At 38.6% G+C, this 19,140-nt stretch overlaps 1 protein-coding gene across 2 annotated transcripts in view; it reads left to right on the top strand.

The window, feature by feature from the left end:
• BZW2 (basic leucine zipper and W2 domains 2) overlaps positions 1-19,140 on the top strand; it is a 56,833-nt gene that overhangs the window by 15,251 nt on the left and 22,442 nt on the right. For both annotated transcript variants that reach the window (XM_056484344.1, XM_056484343.1), the window contains exons 2-5: positions 5,094-5,158; positions 11,176-11,352; positions 12,452-12,555; positions 15,600-15,665. In XM_056484344.1, the coding sequence (XP_056340319.1) occupies positions 5,101-5,158; positions 11,176-11,352; positions 12,452-12,555; positions 15,600-15,665 (405 nt within the window). In that variant the 5' untranslated portion in view covers positions 5,094-5,100. The remainder of the gene's footprint in view (positions 1-5,093; positions 5,159-11,175; positions 11,353-12,451; positions 12,556-15,599; positions 15,666-19,140) is intronic.

The raw sequence follows: 19,140 nt of genomic DNA, 5'->3' as shown, positions 1-19,140 counted from the left end.
CCTGCAGATTCTTATGGTACTGTTTTATCCCTGCACATTGCCGTTGAGGCTATAAAATCAGGGAAGGTATTTTAATGTGGCAAGAGCCTGGCTCTGGCTTTATTGTTCCTAATAACCAGCACCTTTGGGTTAAAGGTTTCATAAACATGGCAGCTGTGCTGGTGCCTCTGTGGCAAGTCTGCAAGATAAACCTGATAGCCAGTGCTGCACTTCCTGGTGATTTGTGCCATAGTTGAATTTACACACCTCCAGCTTATTTGTCACTTAAAAAAATCCCTATGTTTTAGGAACAAAGGGCACACTGTCCCAGTGGAATGTGGGAAGCCTGATGAGGATTTGTTGAGGACCTGCGTCTGCATTGCATCTGCTCTGTCTTCTTGTCCCAGTACATTGCTCTGTTCCTCTCTGCTGGTAATAAGTTTTCCACCTACAGATTTTGTTAGCTCATAATCCTGCTGTCTGCTGCTTTTCAGAGAGCAAAGACAGCTGCTAGCTGCATGCTGACATGTTTCCTCTCTGGCAAAAGTACAAGGGCAGCTCTTCCTCTATGCTGCTCAAATTCAGTAATTTGCATTTAATGTAACTTCTTGGCTTGCTGCTGGAAGGGGTGGAAAGCCCTCTTTACCCCAAGCCTGGAAATGTAACTGTGTGAGAATGAAAACATCCAATAACATTGCTAGATAAAAAAGACCCATTAAAGCCTTTTAATGTCCTGGACCTTCTTTGGGGGGAAAGAAAAGATTGCTCTTGATATGTGAGTTGGGGTGTTTCCTTCATAGCAACTCTACCCATCTATACTTCTATTTTATTTGCCTTTGTGATGAGTGCCCCTGTCTTACATGATATCTCAGCAAGGGAAGGAGATGGAAATAATTCCTGCCAAGCATCTGTTCCTGTGAAGGCTGGTGGTGCTGTGTTGGTGGTGTTCTGGCAGTTCTCTCCATCGCCCTGTCAGTCAAACGCCATCGGCGCCAGTCCCCACAGCAGCAGCAGCAGCATCCTGTGGAGCAGTGCTGCTCGAGCCCCCAATCCAGTGGGCTGCCAAGAGGGTCACTGCCTGCCCTGGGAGCTGTATTTTGTGCCCTGCATACACAGAGCCATAAAATCTTGGTAGTTTTTATTAAAGCATCAATCTTTTTCTTACGTTGTCTGGCACTGATTCTCCTCTCTCTGTAACTAGGGCAGTGAAGTTTCACTGCTGTGAAGCAACTGTTCCCAGATTCATCTAAGCATGCTAATGTTTGAAGAATCTCAGATGATTCTGATATTTTGGTCAAAAGAAGTGTAAAATGATGCTTAGAAAAATCCTGTTGCTTTGAATAAAGGTTTTCGGTATATCTTTTTTTTCAATTAGAGCAAAATGTTTCCAAGAACAAATGGGAGAAACTTCAGCCTTAAAAAGGCTTTAAATAATTCAGGAGTTAATCATCATAAGAATTTCCCTGTGGTGTGCATAAAAGACTGCATTTTTCTAACTTATTGAGTTCATACTTGCTGAAACAGTAAGGAAACTTTTACTTCATCTGTTGCAGATTTTATAAATTAATTTTATTAATGTTTGGTTTATTAATTAAAACTGTTACTATTTATGTTAATTGTGTGAGAAGGATTGTTTGATCAGAGTAACTGCCGTATAATATATATCTGAATATCTACAACTGTAGATGTTCCTCAGTTTTATTTTAACTGTTTAGGGTCTTTACCATGAAAATGAGGAGCAACTGTAGAGAAAGCTTAGCTCCTGGACTTCAAGCAGTCTCAGAAGAATGTGCTAACTCACTGATTTATGAATTTTTAAAGTATGAATCTGTTTTATACAAGCCTGTTAACAAGAGTGGGTGTAGAATTTGGTAACTTTAAAGTCATGCATTTTTTAATTTTGCTGATAAATTTTTTAGCTGCAAGTTAGTAATTAGCAGGCTTAGACATTTTGTGGTTTGTATGGATAATGAACCCATTGTGGAGCAATAGTACCAGGGTCTATACTGCTCTGACATCTGCTTGAGAACTGAGCAGTAAATTGAGAGTAAAGCTTCTATTGCTGAGCCTTTCCCATCTTCTGGTGAACAGTGGAGTCTGTGAAAGGAGTGAGCTGTCATTTCTCTATCTCTTGCTTGCTTTCCTGCTGACAATTCATACGAATCTTGGAGTTGCAAGATGCAAGATACAAGTTTGAGTGGTGGTTTGGGCTTTGTTTTGGAGGCTATTCTCTTGCTACCCATATCTATCTTTAAGATCCTTGCTGAAACCATTATGACTTCTCTAGCTGCCATTTCAAAATTGGCTGTTGGCTTTGAGTTGCCTGGGTGCTGTACCTTTCAAAATGGAGAATATATGTAATAGTTCAAGGTCTTGTGTGATTTCAAGGTTTTACAGCTGACACATGGGAGGCAGGCTGCATTCTCTGATATAAATGTGTTGTGCAAGTTTATACGCTGCCACCCCAAATTTACAGCCTTCAGCCACCGCTTTTGGGCTGTTGGTTTCTTCTTGATTAAAAAAAGAAAAAAAAAAAAGTTTTTGCATTGCATTCACTTTTGTAAATTTTAAACTATTATCCAGGCATCTGTTGTGGTAGCGACAGCACTTTAAAATCTCATTTTCAGGAGCTGATGCCATTCTGGATTGTAGATCATTGGGCTGGTTTTGCTCAGTCTCAAGATGCTGTTTCTTAATGAAGGATATTGGGCCAGTGCTTGAGGCAGTGCCTTATAAACCCAGGCCCTCACTTGAGCAGATTAAAACACAATACATTTAAAGCTAAATATAGAAGAAGGCATATCCTGTGTTCCTAGTAATTAAAGAGTTTGTTTTGTTGCACTGAACCTGTAGTCATTAAATCTGCCACAATTTGTAAGTCCTGCTTTAAGTGCTTCTTTAAAAAATCTTTTTCTCAGCTATCTTAAAGGACATATTTTATGTTCACAGTTAAAATCCGTAGTCAAGCTTCAGGTGCATGCAAGTTTTTTTGCAGCTTAAAAATACACTGCATCCAAGGAAAGAAGTCTGGTGTTAGAAATTTAGCATATGCATTTCTGTGTTTTATAGGAACTGGGAAACTGTTATCAGTATGCTGAGTTGAAGACTTTTGCATGTTCCTTAAGGAAGTGGGCACTGTTGACCCCAGCCTGAAAGCATGTTTGTATTCTGGAAGAGCTGTGAAAAGTGGATTCTTGCAGTTCTTACCTGCTGTGTGGCTCGCTTGACACTGTTTTAACAAGTCAAAAATACTTAGCTAATGGTATAGATCATTCTCTTTAGCAATAACTGAAGGTCAGAAAGACAAAGCTGATAAATATGTCAAATCTAGCCAGTCACTGGCTGGAGGCTGGGCTGTTGCTTATCCCTGTAGACTGCTAGATTATCTGCCTAATTAACTTGCAAAGCACCTCCTGTTCCTCTAACACGGAGCTGTCTCATCAGGGGAAAGAGCCTTTTGAGCTCTGCTGTGAAGGCACTCTTGGGTCCTACAGCACTTGAAAGATCCAGTGATATCCTGGTTTACCACGTTTAACTCTCTTTGCAGATGAGCAGAACGTTTTTCCAGAAGGCTGTTAAGTGTTGCAGTTGTTTGGAAATGCTTCTTGGTAGATTACAACTTCAGCTTTAATTCTCAGTGATTAATGTGAATGTCAGATGAACTACTTGTTGTGTATTTGTGTTTTTGGCACTTACAGGAAGCAAACCCAGTCTTGACTCTGAACTTTACTGGCTATTTCCAGTTCATGTGCCTGGATGCAGAGTTTTTGACTGGATAAGTGGTAAACCTAGACTAGAAGGAAGTGGTTTGCCAAGTAAAACCTTTGAAATGCTGCAAAAGTGGCCAGCTAGAGATGCTGCCACTAGAAGTCTGGTAAATGAGAATATATTGTATAGCTGGAGCATTGTTAAATGAACTTTCGGGGTAGAGAAAACACTACTTGGACAATAATGTGTGATTGATAGCTTCTTTCTCAGCCATGGAACTTGAGTTTTTTATTTGTGGTAGGAAGCATCTTGGCAAATCTGTGTACTTCTAAACTAGACCTGTAGAATCCACAATGAAGAAATACAAATCATATAGATTTCTGTAAAACTGGAGTTGTTAGAAGAACACACTCAAAGTCTTGCATGAGAAGGCTTAATTTTGGACAAGCAGTTCATATGTAACAGTGGCCTAATGGTCTGCAGGGTGAGAAGTTGGTGTCCTCTAAGTCCCAGGGCTGGCACTTGCTGTGGGCAGGACAGGGTGGTGACCTGTGGTGATTCCTGTGTGCTGCAGAGCCTCCTTTTAATTGCTGCTGTTTGCATTCAGCTCTTGGTAAACTGTTTTGTGCGATGAAACTGATTATATCCAAAGCTTAAAAATAGTTCTGTTTTCTTTAGATAAAATGACACTAATATATTATCACTTCCCAATAATACAAGCCCAGTATTTTTTACTGTTTTATGATGTGCCATGTAGGTCCTTAACTCTGTATTTATGCTCAAAGTTGATGGGGTGAAGGATTTGTTTATCTTCTGTTATTTTTACAACACCCACATGCTTTTCAGAACTAAAAGTTGCTAAGATACAGTGATGCTTGTAAGAAATGTTTGATTAGAATTTGATGGTTAAAGCACTGTCTTTATGGTTAGACCACAGAATCTTGTCTTGAGTTGGACAGTGTGTAACCCTGGGCATGAGTCTGCCTGGTGACCATGTCAGAGGGTGAGACCTGTGCCATGCTGAGCCTCACCAGGATGGTTCCCAGTCCTAGTTCTATGCCCTCAGCATTCCCATGAGCTGCATGGGCAGTGGTGCTGTACCACTGCCCCAGGAGTAAGGGCAGTGACTTGATCACCTTCCTGTTCAGTTTTGAATCTTCACAGTTTTTTTACAGAGATGCCAAAACCCAGATTTTAAGAGAAATAATCTTATTGAAGTTATCCTTGGATTGTAGTGCTCTTCATCTTAAAGATGATGTGAATTGCGCTCGGAATACGTGTTAACAACTTTCTTTACCTTTCATATGTTGGGATTTTGCCATATGGAGTCTTTATTTTGCCTTTAGATTAAACTGTTGCTGTAAATGCTGGAGTATAAATAGTTTTCCCTTTTTTTCTTTCTCCAGAAATTTTATGAATAAGAATCAGAAGCCGGTGCTAACAGGCCAGCGGTTCAAAACTAGGAAGAGGGGTAAGTTGCATTACAGTTTTTACTTTATTTTCTTCTTTGTTAAAATGACTAGAAATAGAGGAGGTGGAATAATTGAAAGTTCAGCTTAAGGATTTTTCTCCCCTTCTTTTCAACCATCTTGAAGATGTTACATTGAACGAAGCTCCATAAATTCTATTATTTTCACTATATACCTTAGAACTTTATTTAAAATTTGAGTTTATTAGCTATGAAGTCCTGTGGAGGTTTCTGTTAAATATTAGATGCCAAATGAATTTATAGTATCTTTATATATGATAAAGAAAACTTACTAGATGTTTGGTTTGGGTGTTTCTTGAAGTGCCCTTTTCAACTAAGAAAGCAGAATATGAACTTTTACTTAAAGGTTGTGTAAAGAAATTATCTCGGCATTTTTTGTTTGATTTTCATTTTTATTCTTTGACTCAAATGAGTGTCATGTCTCTAAGTGAACCTTTCATATCTAAAAAGGAACTTTCTCACCTTTCTTCTCCTTGAGATGGTCAGATCATCTCACTGGCCCTGCTTTCAGGTCAGAAGGAGGTCAGAAACTTCCTTTTTCACAAATATTTATTTCTCCTGTGTTAGTGTAGTCTTTTTTTTAGTTGTTAAAATAAAGCAATTGTGTGAGTCCTAATTTACTCATTGTGATACTGATTTTCTGTAAATATGACCAACACTTTGTTTCATTAAGTACAGTAGAGCATCAGGTTTTAAAGAAAGCTGAGTGGTGCTGATTGTACTGACTATCCAGGTATTCTGGCACAGCAGGTGTTATCCTAATGTTCTTGGTCATACTATACTCAGAATTCATTTGCTGCAGTTTAGGTGGTTGGGATTAATGCCCAACAGTTCAAGGCAGAGAGACAAAATATATTTTATTTATTAATTTATCCCCTTCCTGCTCCTCCACCAAAAAAACAAAACCGAAAGTCTGGTTTGTGAAAAAAAGGATTATATTTTTTGGTGGTCTAATAGTAGATTATTACAGCAGACATGGGTGGAGTTCCTTTCTGTCATGAAAGATCTTGAAACATTTTCCATCTTGACTTTCCTGTTTCTGATCGAAAGCTGACACCCTATCTAAATGTCTTGTGACAGAAAATGTAGATATGAGCATTTTCTTAGTATGGATGAGAGAATCAAAGAGTTGGTAACCTTTCTCAGAGAATTTCAAATTCTGTCACAAGTCTGAAGAGCTGAATGATGAGTGTCAAGAGACCTAGGATGATCACAAAGCTTAGGTAGGAATTGCAAAATAGTTTGGTTTCAGTCATGTTAAAAAGCAGTGCCTCTTTCCTCCCTTGCACCCAGCACTTCTTCAATTTGTTTCACTAGTACAGTCTCTTAAATGCAAAATGTCTTTCCTATGGTGCACTTACAACATTTGTAAAAGATAACTAATTAAAAAAAGAAATCAGTATTGTTTGTAATTAAATATCATGGTGCTCCAGTAATTAGTGGTGTTAGCTTTCTATCAGCATGGTCAAGAGCATTATGTAGCAGCAGCTGTACTCTGCATTAACTCACAACCATATAGGTGCAGCCAGAGGAGTGGAATTAGCAATCCCTGAAGAAATCTGTCTGTCAGATCAGCCAGTAAAAGCACTCAGACATACACACTGCTGGATTGATCCCATGTGTTTTTCAGTCTAGGTCAGTCAGTTATGGTAAACATGTTATTTGATAAACTTGTCTTAGAAAATATTCTCTCTCTCTCTCATAGAGACTTTCACCTTATGTTTTCCACTGAGTTTGGCATAATGTGTCTTAATACAGACTTGGTCTTTGACTACTATTTAATGCAAGCAATAATTAGAATAAATAAAGATATTTGATTTGCAGTTCTGTGCCAATCCATTGAATTTCTGTTTACAGTGATTGTAAGTAGCCCTAGGTAACTCTCTGACTACATGGAAGAAAGAAAAGACATGGAGGGTGGTCTGAAAGATTGGTTGGGGTTTTTCTTTTGAGAGAGGTTATTTACATGGGATTGTGGATATTAAGTGGCTTTCACATAGAAATTTTTATATGCAAACATTTCTTGTACTCAAAGCATAAAATCTCTTCTTCAAAAGTGATGGCATCCTGGTTGCCTTAATATTTTAATATCCTGCTTAGATATTTATAGATACTTGGTTCTTTCTAGAGGCAGAGTGTTTGAGGAAGAGAAATGCCTTCCAAGTATGTTTATTCCCTTAGGTTTCCATATAGTTTTGTATCACAGCAGTGTCACAGGTTGTTAGGTCTTTGACTTAAGACTAAATTATACTATTAGGGTTTTTTTTTTATGCTGAGTTTCAATATATCAGGGAATCCTGAAATATCACCCAGGTACGACAGAGTGCAGTAGCTGTGGTTTTCACCATGACTTTTCAGTTTTTGGAGACTGTACTGTGGTGTATAAGGCAGGTAGGGGGTCTGAAACATGCATATGCTGGGGACAGTGAGCTGCTTGTTTTTACCCATTTGTGTCCCATGATACTCCTTTTTCCCTTCTGCAGATCCCTGGAGCACTCCCATCTCAGCAAGGTGTGACAAGATGCAGTCAGGCATCTAATAAAATTAATTGCATATATGAACTCTTATCACTGGTCAGCTAGCTGCAACAAATCTTGGGTTGTGAACAGCTTCTGAGCTTTCAGAGAGCAAAACAAGAATAATACAATGTTTTTCAATTTAAAGTTTGAAAGTGTGCTTAGTGTATAAAATATCTTTGAAAGAACCATGGAGGAGGTGCTTGTACATCTCACTCTTTCTAGTTATATTGATTAACCAAATGAAAGAAATAATTGTTGCATGCAGCATATATAGTGGCAGACATTCAAATCACTTTAAAAAGATTTGAAGGAAGAAAAATGATGCTGTCAAGGGAAGAACCTTCCAAGGAAAGGAGGCATTTCACAGTTCCTGTCAATCTAGACAAATAAAATAGTTTGGTTAATTCTTGTTATAGTGTCTGTACCTGATGAATATTCCTTTTTCAGTGAGGGTCAGCAGTGTCTGGCCAGTATTTGTGTTTATGGAGCTATGTTTATGGAGATAAGAAAATTACCTAGTAACAAGTCAATATTAACACCTTTATGTTACCTTGTTTGACCCCTCTTCTTAATTCATGTTGTCTTTTTTCTTCCACAGAATTACAGTTGTGGGCCTTCTGTTGAAGTGATAGAATTAATTAAGGACAGGGCCATGAATGTGCTTTTCTTGGCAGCAAAAAATAGGAAATAAGGACCTGGAAACATGCTGAAAATTAAAAGCTGTGTATAGCACTGCTGCAGTGGATATTGTGTGCATCACATCTGCAAGCTACACCTGCCTCTGCTAGCCCATGATTGGAGCTGTGCTTGTTTAGTAATTGTGCACTTGACAGCTCAACAGACTGTCACCCCTTGCTGGTGATGGCTTCTTACTCACCCTCTTGTACTACATCAGCATATTCCTCTTCAGTACATTAGCTTGGTAGGAAAATGTTTCAATAAAATTATAAATCGTTTTTCATGCAATGAATTCACTTCCTGTTCCTGTGTAGATTTTTAGAATGTGATAGACAAGAAAATAGTAGGGTACTACAGATGAGAGGATGACTTCTGGGGCAATGGAAGAATCTATTTAAAATAACTAAGAAATATTAATCATGGTATTTGTGTTGCACTGAGCACTGTGTACCCTTGATACCAAGCATATAATACCTTCCAGTTTAGATGGGATCATCTTAAATTTTTAAGGCAAAATACATTTGAAAAAGTAAAATGGGGTTTTTTTAACCCTTAAGACAAAAGTCTGTGTTCTTGTTGGTTAATGTGTCATCAAGCTTTTTTTTTTTTTTTTTTTTTTTTTTTTTTACCCTTCAAATAATACATAATTATTTGGCAATCCAAAAGAGAGTAATTATATTCAGATGCTTGTTTATGGGTGAAACTGTGTTTCTTGTGCAAAAGTAAAACTGCCTGAAATACACATATTGAAGTACTTATTTCAGTAAAAGACTGGTTTGCAGGCTTTTTGTCACAAAAGAGGTTCTGGCCTTTATGCATCCTCTGGCTGCAGGCTTCTGTTCCCTGCTACTCATAGTGCAGATAGGAGAGGTGGTTCCTCAAAACACAGACTCCAGGTTTTCATCACAGGAAAAGTTGAGGTAACATGGCTGAGAGCCTGAACATCTCCAAAGTCTGGTGTGGAGTAAAAGCCTGGGAAGAAATCATTTGCAGTCCAGAGAAGTGGCATATTGAGTAGTGTATTGGGTAGTGAGAGTGTGATAGTGGAGGATCTAGGTTGACCCTATGTTTGTGTGTATCACTTCAGGATGAGCCAGAGTTGGGAGCAGATAGTTGCATGAGCATTGGTGTCTCTGGAGCTGTCTCAGTTTTGGTTTGAGGAGGTCAGATTTGGGGCATGGGGAAGAATCTGAATGGAGATGGGTAGTAGACTCAATAAGTCACGGAAAACTAGGCATAGCAGGGGATTTCTGGAAAATAAGGGAATGCTGCAATTTTCCAGTGCTTAGTGCCTGGGAGACAGCCCTTGAACTGCAGCTGGCAGTGTGCTGCCAGGCTCTTTGGAAGGACAAGTGGACTAGTCCCCTAGTGGCCTGGGACACTGAGTGGGAGGGACTGCTTTATGCCTTCCAGGTACAATTGCTATGGAAGAAGGGGATGCTTTGGAAGTGGAGGAGAATGTGCAAATGATGTACTGAGAGTGCTAGAATAAGCTCACCCTGGGTACATGCAGCAGAGGAGAGAGAGCTTTTCAGCATGATAAATAGAAAAGCTATCAAAAATAGGAATTGTCTGTAAAATAGTTATTTAATTGCCATGAAAGTTCTGTGGCAGAAGGGGAGAGGTTAGGGAAGAGAGGCTGTTAAAAAGCAAGGTTTCTTGTTTAAAGCCTGGGATGAAAAACTGCTATGAGTAGCAGGGAACAGAAGCCTGCAACCATAGCATGCATGAAGGCCAGAACCTCTTTTGTGACAAAAAGCCTGCAAGATTTGCAGCTGGCATGTTTCAGACTGTATTAGCACATGTTCAGACAGAAATTTAACCAATCCTCATTTATCTCAGTAAGTAAAAATCTCTGGATTGATCCCCTGGATGTAATATTTTCCAGTTTTTCAAGAGCTTGTATCAGTGTTTGTGTTCGCAGGTGATAACAACCCTGGGTTTGAGTGCACAGGACAGCTTGCAATTTTGTTTCTGAAGTTCAAAGTTATTTTAACAGTAACAAGCATTTCCTCTGTGCCCTTATCTAAAGCCAGGGCAAGTTTTCTTAAGAAGCTTCAAGTGGCAGGGGTAAGCAGGTAACTGCATGGGCAAAAAGGCAGCAGGAGGTACGGGTAAATCTACATAAGCGTTTTCTGGAGGTTGCAGTTGTTTCTGCAGTGACTGATGACCTTGACACAGGGACACTGTCTGGGGGTCAGGCTGACCTTAATTAATTCAACAAGGGACAACTGTGGAAGGTGCAGTGTGAGTGCTGTGTTCTGAGTGCTGCTTAGGTCTGTGAATATAAAAGATAAATTCTTGGTTAAATTGTGTTGCCTTAAATATTTATTCAAAACTACTTATTAATAACTTAATCTCCTTTTTTTCCTGAAGACTTGTCTTTTTGAAAACATTTTAGTTGTGTGACCATAGTTATTGAAAGAAAAATAGCAAGAGATGAGAAGTGAAATGTTCATTCAGATTCAGCAATGCACGGTGCCACACACATGGGACAATATCCTCAGCAAGTGAAGAGTATGAAGTTTGAAAACAGTTTCAGTAGTTGCTTTTCCTCTCTTTATTTATTCCCATATGTTTGTGTTTGTTTTGGTATTAGGAGATGAGGAGGAGAGGGGAAGCAAGGGTAAGCACTTCAGAATTTCCAGAAATTGTACCAGCCAAACAAATTTTTGGTGTGTTGATCAGAATGAGAAGAGTATATTAGGTGCCATAGTCCTTTCAATTGCTGACTGATACAGGATTTTAACAGGTTTAAAAACTGACACTCTCTCTCCTTCTCCTTCTTTTTCTCTGTTTCAGATGAAAAGGAGAAATTTGAACCCACAGTCTTCAGGGATACAATTGTCCAAGGCCTCAATGAAGCTGGGAATGACCTGGAGGCCATAGCCAAGTTTCTGGATGCAGCAGGCTCACGACTTGATTATCGCCGCTATGCTGACACACTCTTTGATATTTTGGTAGCTGGCAGCATGTTAGGTAACCTGCAGAATATCTGACAGAGAATTTTGATGATCAGCCTTGCTTGCTTTTTTTAAGATGCTATCTTCCCCCACAGTGGAAATTATAGCCTGTATTACAATTTCGCTGCTTGCATCTTGTATCATAGCACTGTTTGTTGTTTGTTGTGCAGTAACACCTCGGTACTGCTCTGAGAAGCATTCAGTCTGAGCTAAACCAGCATATAATTGCAACAGCAAAGAGAATGAGAGAGATGCTAACTAGAGGAAACAGAAAGATTTATTAGCATAAAAAGCTGCACTCCAGGTTAAGAGCTGCTGCAAATCTTGCTTTGTAGATGTTGCAACAAAAGGTATCTTAGAGAAGTGAAGGATAATAAGGCATGCATGCTTTGTGGATGTTCATGGGACATTTCTACCAAGTATCAGTAGTGGCTTCTGGCAAAAGCATACTTTTCACTTTCCTCTTTATTTTGAGTAAGTTATCTCCTTTTACTGGTCATGTTGCTTGACTCCTGCTTCCTGCTCTTTTGTATGTAAGAAGAAAAGATGTTTTTGTAAGACTTGAGGTAATACAGGAAACAACAGCTAGTGGAAATACCTAGGAAAAAAAGCTCAATAAAATAAACCAGTGTTTTGAATGTTTACATGAGCCTGGTAAGCATTAGAGGGGTTTAGCAGGATGTTCCAAGTACCCAGATTACTAACACAGTGCTAATACTTTTCTCTTTGGGAAGGATTTGCATTATTATTATGATGTTTAAAGTAAGTGTTAAAATAATGTGTAAGGGTTATGCTCTAACCCATACTTATATGATCACTCTCAGTGCTCTCAAGACCAGCTGAGATTCTTCAGGGTGAACTGAATCACTCAGTCCTGTGAGGACTGTGTGGTCTACGATGCAGCATATCAGCCAGGTGTCCCTTCTGTCAGGTGCCACCACATCTTAGCAAAGTTTGGTCTGTTCTCCCTCTCCCCTGCTAATTGTTACTGTGGCCTTTTGCATCGGTGATATTAATGTAAGACTTGCTAGACTTATTAAATCTTACATTCTTTAAAGTAATAAATAATTCCTTGCCTTTTTTTTTTTTTTTTTTTTTTTTCTCCTTTCTTATAGCTCCTGGAGGCACACGCATAGATGACAATGACAAGACCAAGATGACCAATCACTGTGTATTTTTTGCAGATGAAGATCATGATGCCATCCGAAATTATGCTCAGGTCAGTAAAGGCATAGCTGATTACTGTTTTCCATTTATGTGTCAAAAGGGATTATAGTGGAACATCTGCAGACTGTCTAGGCTGCACTAGGCTAGTTTCAGACCAATTGAAAATCCAGTTAATCATTAATCTGCCCTAACATACATATTTTAGGTAAGAAAATAGGATGTCTAAGATAAAGTAATCAGAGTTGGCAATGCTTTCTTTACAAAAAGCAGTCTTGCTTATCGCTGTCTACCCTTGGTTGAGTCTATTTCTAGACACCATCCTTATTAATTTTGTTGACCTTTTCTGTGTGCAGACTGAAACATTTATATGAGCATATTTTGAGAAACACATGAACTGTGTCAGAAATTGAGCTTTTATAAGCAATGGTGTAGCTGGCAGGATCAGGGCAGTGTACATCTCCCTGTACTCACACTACTGAGGCTACACCTCAAATACTGTGTTCAGTTTTGGGGCCCTCACTACAAGACAGACATTGAGGTGCTGGAGAGTGTCCAGAGAAGGGCAGTGGGGATGGAGAAGGTCTGGAGCACAAGCTGTGTGAGGAGCAGCTGAGGGAGCTGGGGGTGTTTAGCCTGGAGGAAAGGAGGCTCAGGGATGACCTTATTGCTCTCTACAACTGACTGAAAGGAGGCTGTAGCCAGGTGGGGGTCAGGCTCTTCTCCCACATAACAAGTGACAGGGATGAGAGGAGATGGCCTCAAGTTGTGCCAGGTGAGGTTTAAATGAATAGTAGGAAAAATTTATTCACTAAAAGAGTTGTCAAACATTGTAGTAGATTGCCTAGGGAAATGGTGGAGTCACCAGTCTTGGAGATATTTAAGAGATCTGTAGACATGGTAGCCTAGGGCTATGGTTTAGTGGTGCTTGGCACTGCTGGGTTAACAATTGAAATCTGTGGTCTTAAAGTTATTTTCCAACCTAAACAATTCTATAAAGTACATGCATAACTAGTTAGGAGTTGGGCGTATATTCCAAGAGCTTTCATTTCTCCTACATATGTGATTTATAATTTCTTCCTGCAGGAATAAAGCTTGCATAAAAAGACCAAAGAACCCTAAAACATTCTTGAAAAGAAGCTAACTTTATGTAACTCCTTAATGGAAGGTAGTAATTATATGAGAAAGTACAGTAAAAACTGTGGAAAGTTCAAAGCCACCATGCAATTCTGTCTACTGGTAGTGTTGCATAAAAATGCAATACCCTTGCAATGCCCATATGTCAAAACTCTATTGTTAGTTATGTATGTGTTTATCTTTTTAAATCACTAGGTATTATTGGAATGCTGGAGACAGCAACTAAAAGCATAAAAGCTGCTGTCCCTGCTAAGGTGTCTAGGGTGAGAAGTTCCTGGAAAGGTGTCTAGTTGATTTAAAGAGTGCTGGGATCAAAATCTGCATTGGCAAAAAAAGTTTGTTTAATAGCAGAAACCTCCTTTAAAAAACATCTTTAATAACCTAAATTAGTGAAATATACTTATTTTTGGAAAGGGAGTCAGTATTTCTTACGCGTCAGCTTTGTCATCTCTTAAAAACAGAGTATTCTGCTTCAGGAAAATCTCTGTTGTCAGTGAAGGCATTGATTCTGTCTTCTTGAATTTTAATATTTTAATAATCTTTTGAACAAAAATTGGCAGTACCAGTCCTCCAAGGAGAAATTTAAAGTAAAAGATTGCATATTGAAAAATGGAAAGGGAGGCTTTGCTTCAGGATTTGTAGGAGTGGAATTTTCAATGAATTCTCTGCACTTCAAACCTAAAGTCACCAAAGTAAATCAACATTTTGTAATTAATGCCTGAAGAGATGTGTCATTTTATTAACCTTGCCATTTTTAATGCATAATGAAAAATACAGCTCTTACTGAATGATGAAAATGTGGAGTTAGTCTAAAATAGTATTTAGATCTTTTTTTATCTAGAAGATACCTAGAAGGTAACTTCTTACTGTCTCCCAAATGAACCAGTAGTGTGGCTGGATTTTTGTGGATTTAGTTATAGAAACAATTAAAAGTGAAAAGTCTTCAAGTCAAAAGACTGAAGTTAGTATTGATATTTTAGCAGATTATTTGCATATGAAGTCATACTTCTGTCATTTACAGAGACTTTAAAAATATGCAGAATTTTGTTTGGAAATATTAACAAGGATCTTACATTTTCAGATTCTATCTTATTTTATTAGGATTCTGTGTGACTCTACTAGTCAGCATGACCACACTTGATTTTCCACTTTTTCTGAGCCAGTATACTACCAGTTGGGATGTTTGGATGTATTTTATATTCTGGAAAGTGAATTGAAGCTTTCTAAACCTGGTTTTCCTTCCTCCCCCATCCAGTGTGGCAATAATGTAATTTGTTCCCCACATAAACCTTTTTACCTGTGACAGTGAGTCATATGCTTTGTGCCTTTGTACAGCACTGCAAGTGATGATTTGTTTATTTAATTTCTTATCTCTTCCTTCTTCACCCTGAATGAACGCTGCACCTGTGCTGCTTCTGGTTTCATAATCTGTGGTCGCATGATGGGAAACGAATGGTCAAAACTGGAGAACAAGTAGTTCCAATAACATAACTGTAGTAGAAGCTTTGGCAAAGGTTCTTCCTCTTTCCCTGACAGTAGTGTGTTTTGTTGTAAACATTTATGTTAGTTGATTTGCCAAGATGCTGCATCTATTGAAGATGCCCAGCATCCTGACTACCTCACTCCATCAGCCTACAGCTCAGAGCTTCCCCAGTACTGCATTACTGGGGGAAGGGTGCAGTCACCCTCCTTCTCCTCTCCCCTGCTTTTGTCTATGGATAGGGTGAAAAATAGAGAAGGAAAAAACATTCTGAGAAATATGAAAATATTCAAACTGCAATAAATTCCCTGATTCAAGCATTGCTCTATAAAGCAAGAATCACAAAATTGAGAGAAGGGTATTTCATGCTCTCCATGTGGCAGACAATGCTAGAGAAATACCATTTTGCAAGCTGCTTTTTTTTGTAAAGAAAGATGGCTGTAATTTTTACAGTTTTTAAGTTAATCTGTGTTTATCTTTAGGTCTTCAATAAACTTATCAGGAGATACAAATATCTGGAGAAAGCATTTGAAGATGAAATCAAAAAGGTAATGTTGATGGCAGTCTTTACTGGAATGCTGGTTTTTTTTACTGTATTTCTAACATAATTGTATATGCACAAATATGGTGCTGTTAGGTGTTTTATTTAGCTCTACTGGAAAAGAGGATGGAATCAACAGGAGGGAGCTTTACTCTGCAAATTCAGTTCTGTGGCACTACTGCAGGAAGCACTTGCTGTAGAGTATTTCTGAATTAATGATTCCTTTGGTTTCTCTGACCAAACTCTCTTTCTTATTGCAGACTGTTTTGTGCAGAAGTTTGATACACTTTGGGATACACCTCTTAATGAGAAGTGGTATTACTATATTGCAAATAGAACATCTCTCTGCTTTTTCCAAATAATAAATGCAAATCTGCTATGCAAAATGTCTCTTGATATATGAGTATTAAGCCACTCCTGCACTGTGGAATGAATCCCAACCACAAGTTTTTTGTATTTGAGGCCACAGATACCTGTAAGAGAAAGTGCTCACCAGTGGCAGAGTGCTCAGGATTTGCCTGTTAGACTATAGTGGCTATTTGTGGATACTGTATTGTTTTGTGATACTGAATTCCAAGGAGACAGGAGAGGCCAGGGTAAAAATGTTTGAAAAACAATGTACAGGTTTATTTTGGCTATTTTGAGTTAGTTATAATAGATGTAAATATCGTTTTCTAACTGCTTGAATAAGTAATAAACACTGTACTGTCCCATAAATTAATAGGCATGCTGGTAGTGGCAAAACCTGCTCCTTGACTAAAGTATCATGTTTGTTAGACATAAAAATGTGTTTCTGTATTATTTAAACATTAGAAGGGTTTGTGCAAGGGTCAGATGAGGGCATATTTGGAGCTTGATGCTTCACCAGCACTTCTTGTGCCTGAATTAATTTGGCTCTGATTTATACATTCTTGCTCATACAGGAAATTATTTTTACACTTGTGGCCAGCATGCCTATCAACTGATGCTAATTACTCAGTACATCATTCTAAAGACCTAAATTTACCTCTATCCCCACACAGATCTAATGTTCCTGCTGTTAATTACTGTAATCACTGACATGAGAAGCGCTGACTCACAGCATTCAAGTTTCAGAGAGTACTCAGCATATTAAGCAAATGCCATGTCAATTCAAGCCTCCTCTGTTCATTTCTGTAGCTTGCTTGGCTTTGCATCCTCTTTAGCTTCCAAAAATTCACTTTGCACTCTTAGTGACAAGATGAGACTATGGTTAATAAATAATAATTTAACTCTTAGTAAAGGATAAAGTGCCTCTGATGTGAAGTTTAGCCACATGCCAGCTTGAGAGAAAGCAGTCATTTGAGATGCAGTGTGACTAGAGCCAAGCTACTCATTGAAAGCCTTTGGAAACTTCCTAGCCATGCCAGTGTGGGATCAGAGCAGGCTTGTTCATCTTGCAGACTGCAAACTTCACTTTTATGTACATGATTTTTGGATAGTTTTCAGTATCAGTCTACATCTCATATGACAAATCATGAGATGAGGTTTGCAGTGGTCCTTGCCTGTGGGGAAGTCTTTCCATCTGTCCATCCATCACCACTCATGGTGCTGGTGTGAGTCTTGATGTAGCTCCTGGGGATGTGGGGTATTCTCTTCCTCTGTTAATCCAGTTTTTAGAAACCTAGAAACTAGGAATGTGGTTGTGAGTGTGTTTGTTCCTGTGTATTAGACCTCCACTGCCATTGCCCTTAAAACCCTTGAGGACTACTTGTAGGTGCCTTTTGCTTATCTTCTCCCTCCCCCTGCTTGTGTGAACCCACAAAGTGGATGTTTTCTCATTTACAAGACTGCAGGGTTTTTAACTACTTAATCCTTTAATCCCTGCATGATGTAATTTGTGCAGGAATGGCTGCCCATAGAGGTCCAGAAGATAGATAGGTTCCTATTTCCAGAAAGTGTTTCTGCTAGAACAGAGGCTGCTGCAGTTAGTCGGTGGTTAGATATGTAAGAGAGTGACTCATTGATGGTTTTTTTGTGCATCATTGTCCCAGCAATGAAAGTGATGTTTCTGTCAGACTCATTAGGCAGATAGAGCATTTGGAGGGAAATTAGCTCTTCTCATAGAAAAAGGTATGCCAGAAAAAACCAAGGCAATACCAGCAGTTTCACACTAAAGAAGCAGATGGTGTCAGTGGGACTTTCCTTTCAGGAGGGATTATCTTATATGCATAAGTATTTGCTTTATGTCTTCTAGATCACAACTTTGTCATTAGGACATTATTTTCTATCACCTTTCCACTTTTTGTCTGCTTCTAGCTTTCAGTTGTTTTATTTCTTAACTCTCTCTCCTCAATATTGCCAGTTTGCATAAGTAAACCATATATCTAAAGTTTTACATCTAAATTATTTTGTGCAAGCAATTTCTACAGAAGACAAAGATGTTTTAGATTGTTCACTTGCTGTGTTTTGATATAGACAGCTTAAGTTCCTATGAGCATATCCCAATGTACTGGCACAGGCCCATGACATTTTGCAGAATTTTAGTAAAATTCCAAGTTCCAAACTTGTGTTTGTCTTTCTCTACATATGTATTTCCATGGATGAAGAAGGCAGTTATTATCTGTGTATTTAGTATGTTTGCATGTTTAATAATTTTCTGTATAAACTTTTTAATATCAAAGTTGGGATAAACTACAGATAAATTTATTCTTTGTCTTAACAGTGTTAAATATTACTGAGTCTAAGTGCTGGGAGACGTTGTGACGTCCGCTATTCGTGTTCCTATTTTCCTAATGAAAGAACCATAAATTAAGCTAGGAATTAGGAAATAAGAGGAGAATAACATTCTGAGATTGAATAGGGAGTAAGCAGAAATGCTTTAAGTCAGCTAAATGAAAGGCAAGACTCAGTCAGCAGATATCTGTTGCTATATTAGCTGCCTTCTCCATTGCTGACAATTCAGTGCTGTCTGCAGATGCGACAAACTGTCAGCAACAGACCAGTTCAGATAATGAAGACATAAAGACACCATGCTCTCTGTGTGGGTAGAGTTCCTTAATTTTCACCATTTAAGATTTCCAGGTCACAAAAGGTGATCAGAAGCACTTGTTTTTCTTGTGTGCTTTTTAATGTTGCATGCATGTGTTTATTTGTGTGCATCTGCTATGCCCAGAAATTGTGCTTAAAGTACTTTAGTGACAAAATCAACAGGGAATATCACATTAGGTCTGGTCTTGTGCTTATTAGGTATTTTGAATTTCTGCTTATACAGTTGGGAGTTCTTATAGATATCATAGAAACACAAAATTATGAGCCAGAGCTGCCCTTTTTATGCCTGGAATCAGTTTGTATCTAAGGAAGGCAGTAAGATCTGTGCTTGGCTAACAGCAGGGAAGCATTAGCTTAGAGAATTTTCTGTGGGTGGTTGGGAACTATTCTGAAATGTCTTGGATGTTTTGTCACTCCCCTACTGAGGTTTGTGATTGTGATGGTAAAAGAAGAGTACTTAAATTAATCAGCAA

This window comes from Oenanthe melanoleuca, chromosome 2, assembly GCF_029582105.1.
Source record: "Oenanthe melanoleuca isolate GR-GAL-2019-014 chromosome 2, OMel1.0, whole genome shotgun sequence".
Lineage (NCBI taxonomy): Eukaryota > Metazoa > Chordata > Aves > Passeriformes > Muscicapidae > Oenanthe > Oenanthe melanoleuca.
Note: the sequence above shows the minus strand (reverse complement) of the source record. Positions and strands in the feature narration are given on the sequence as shown.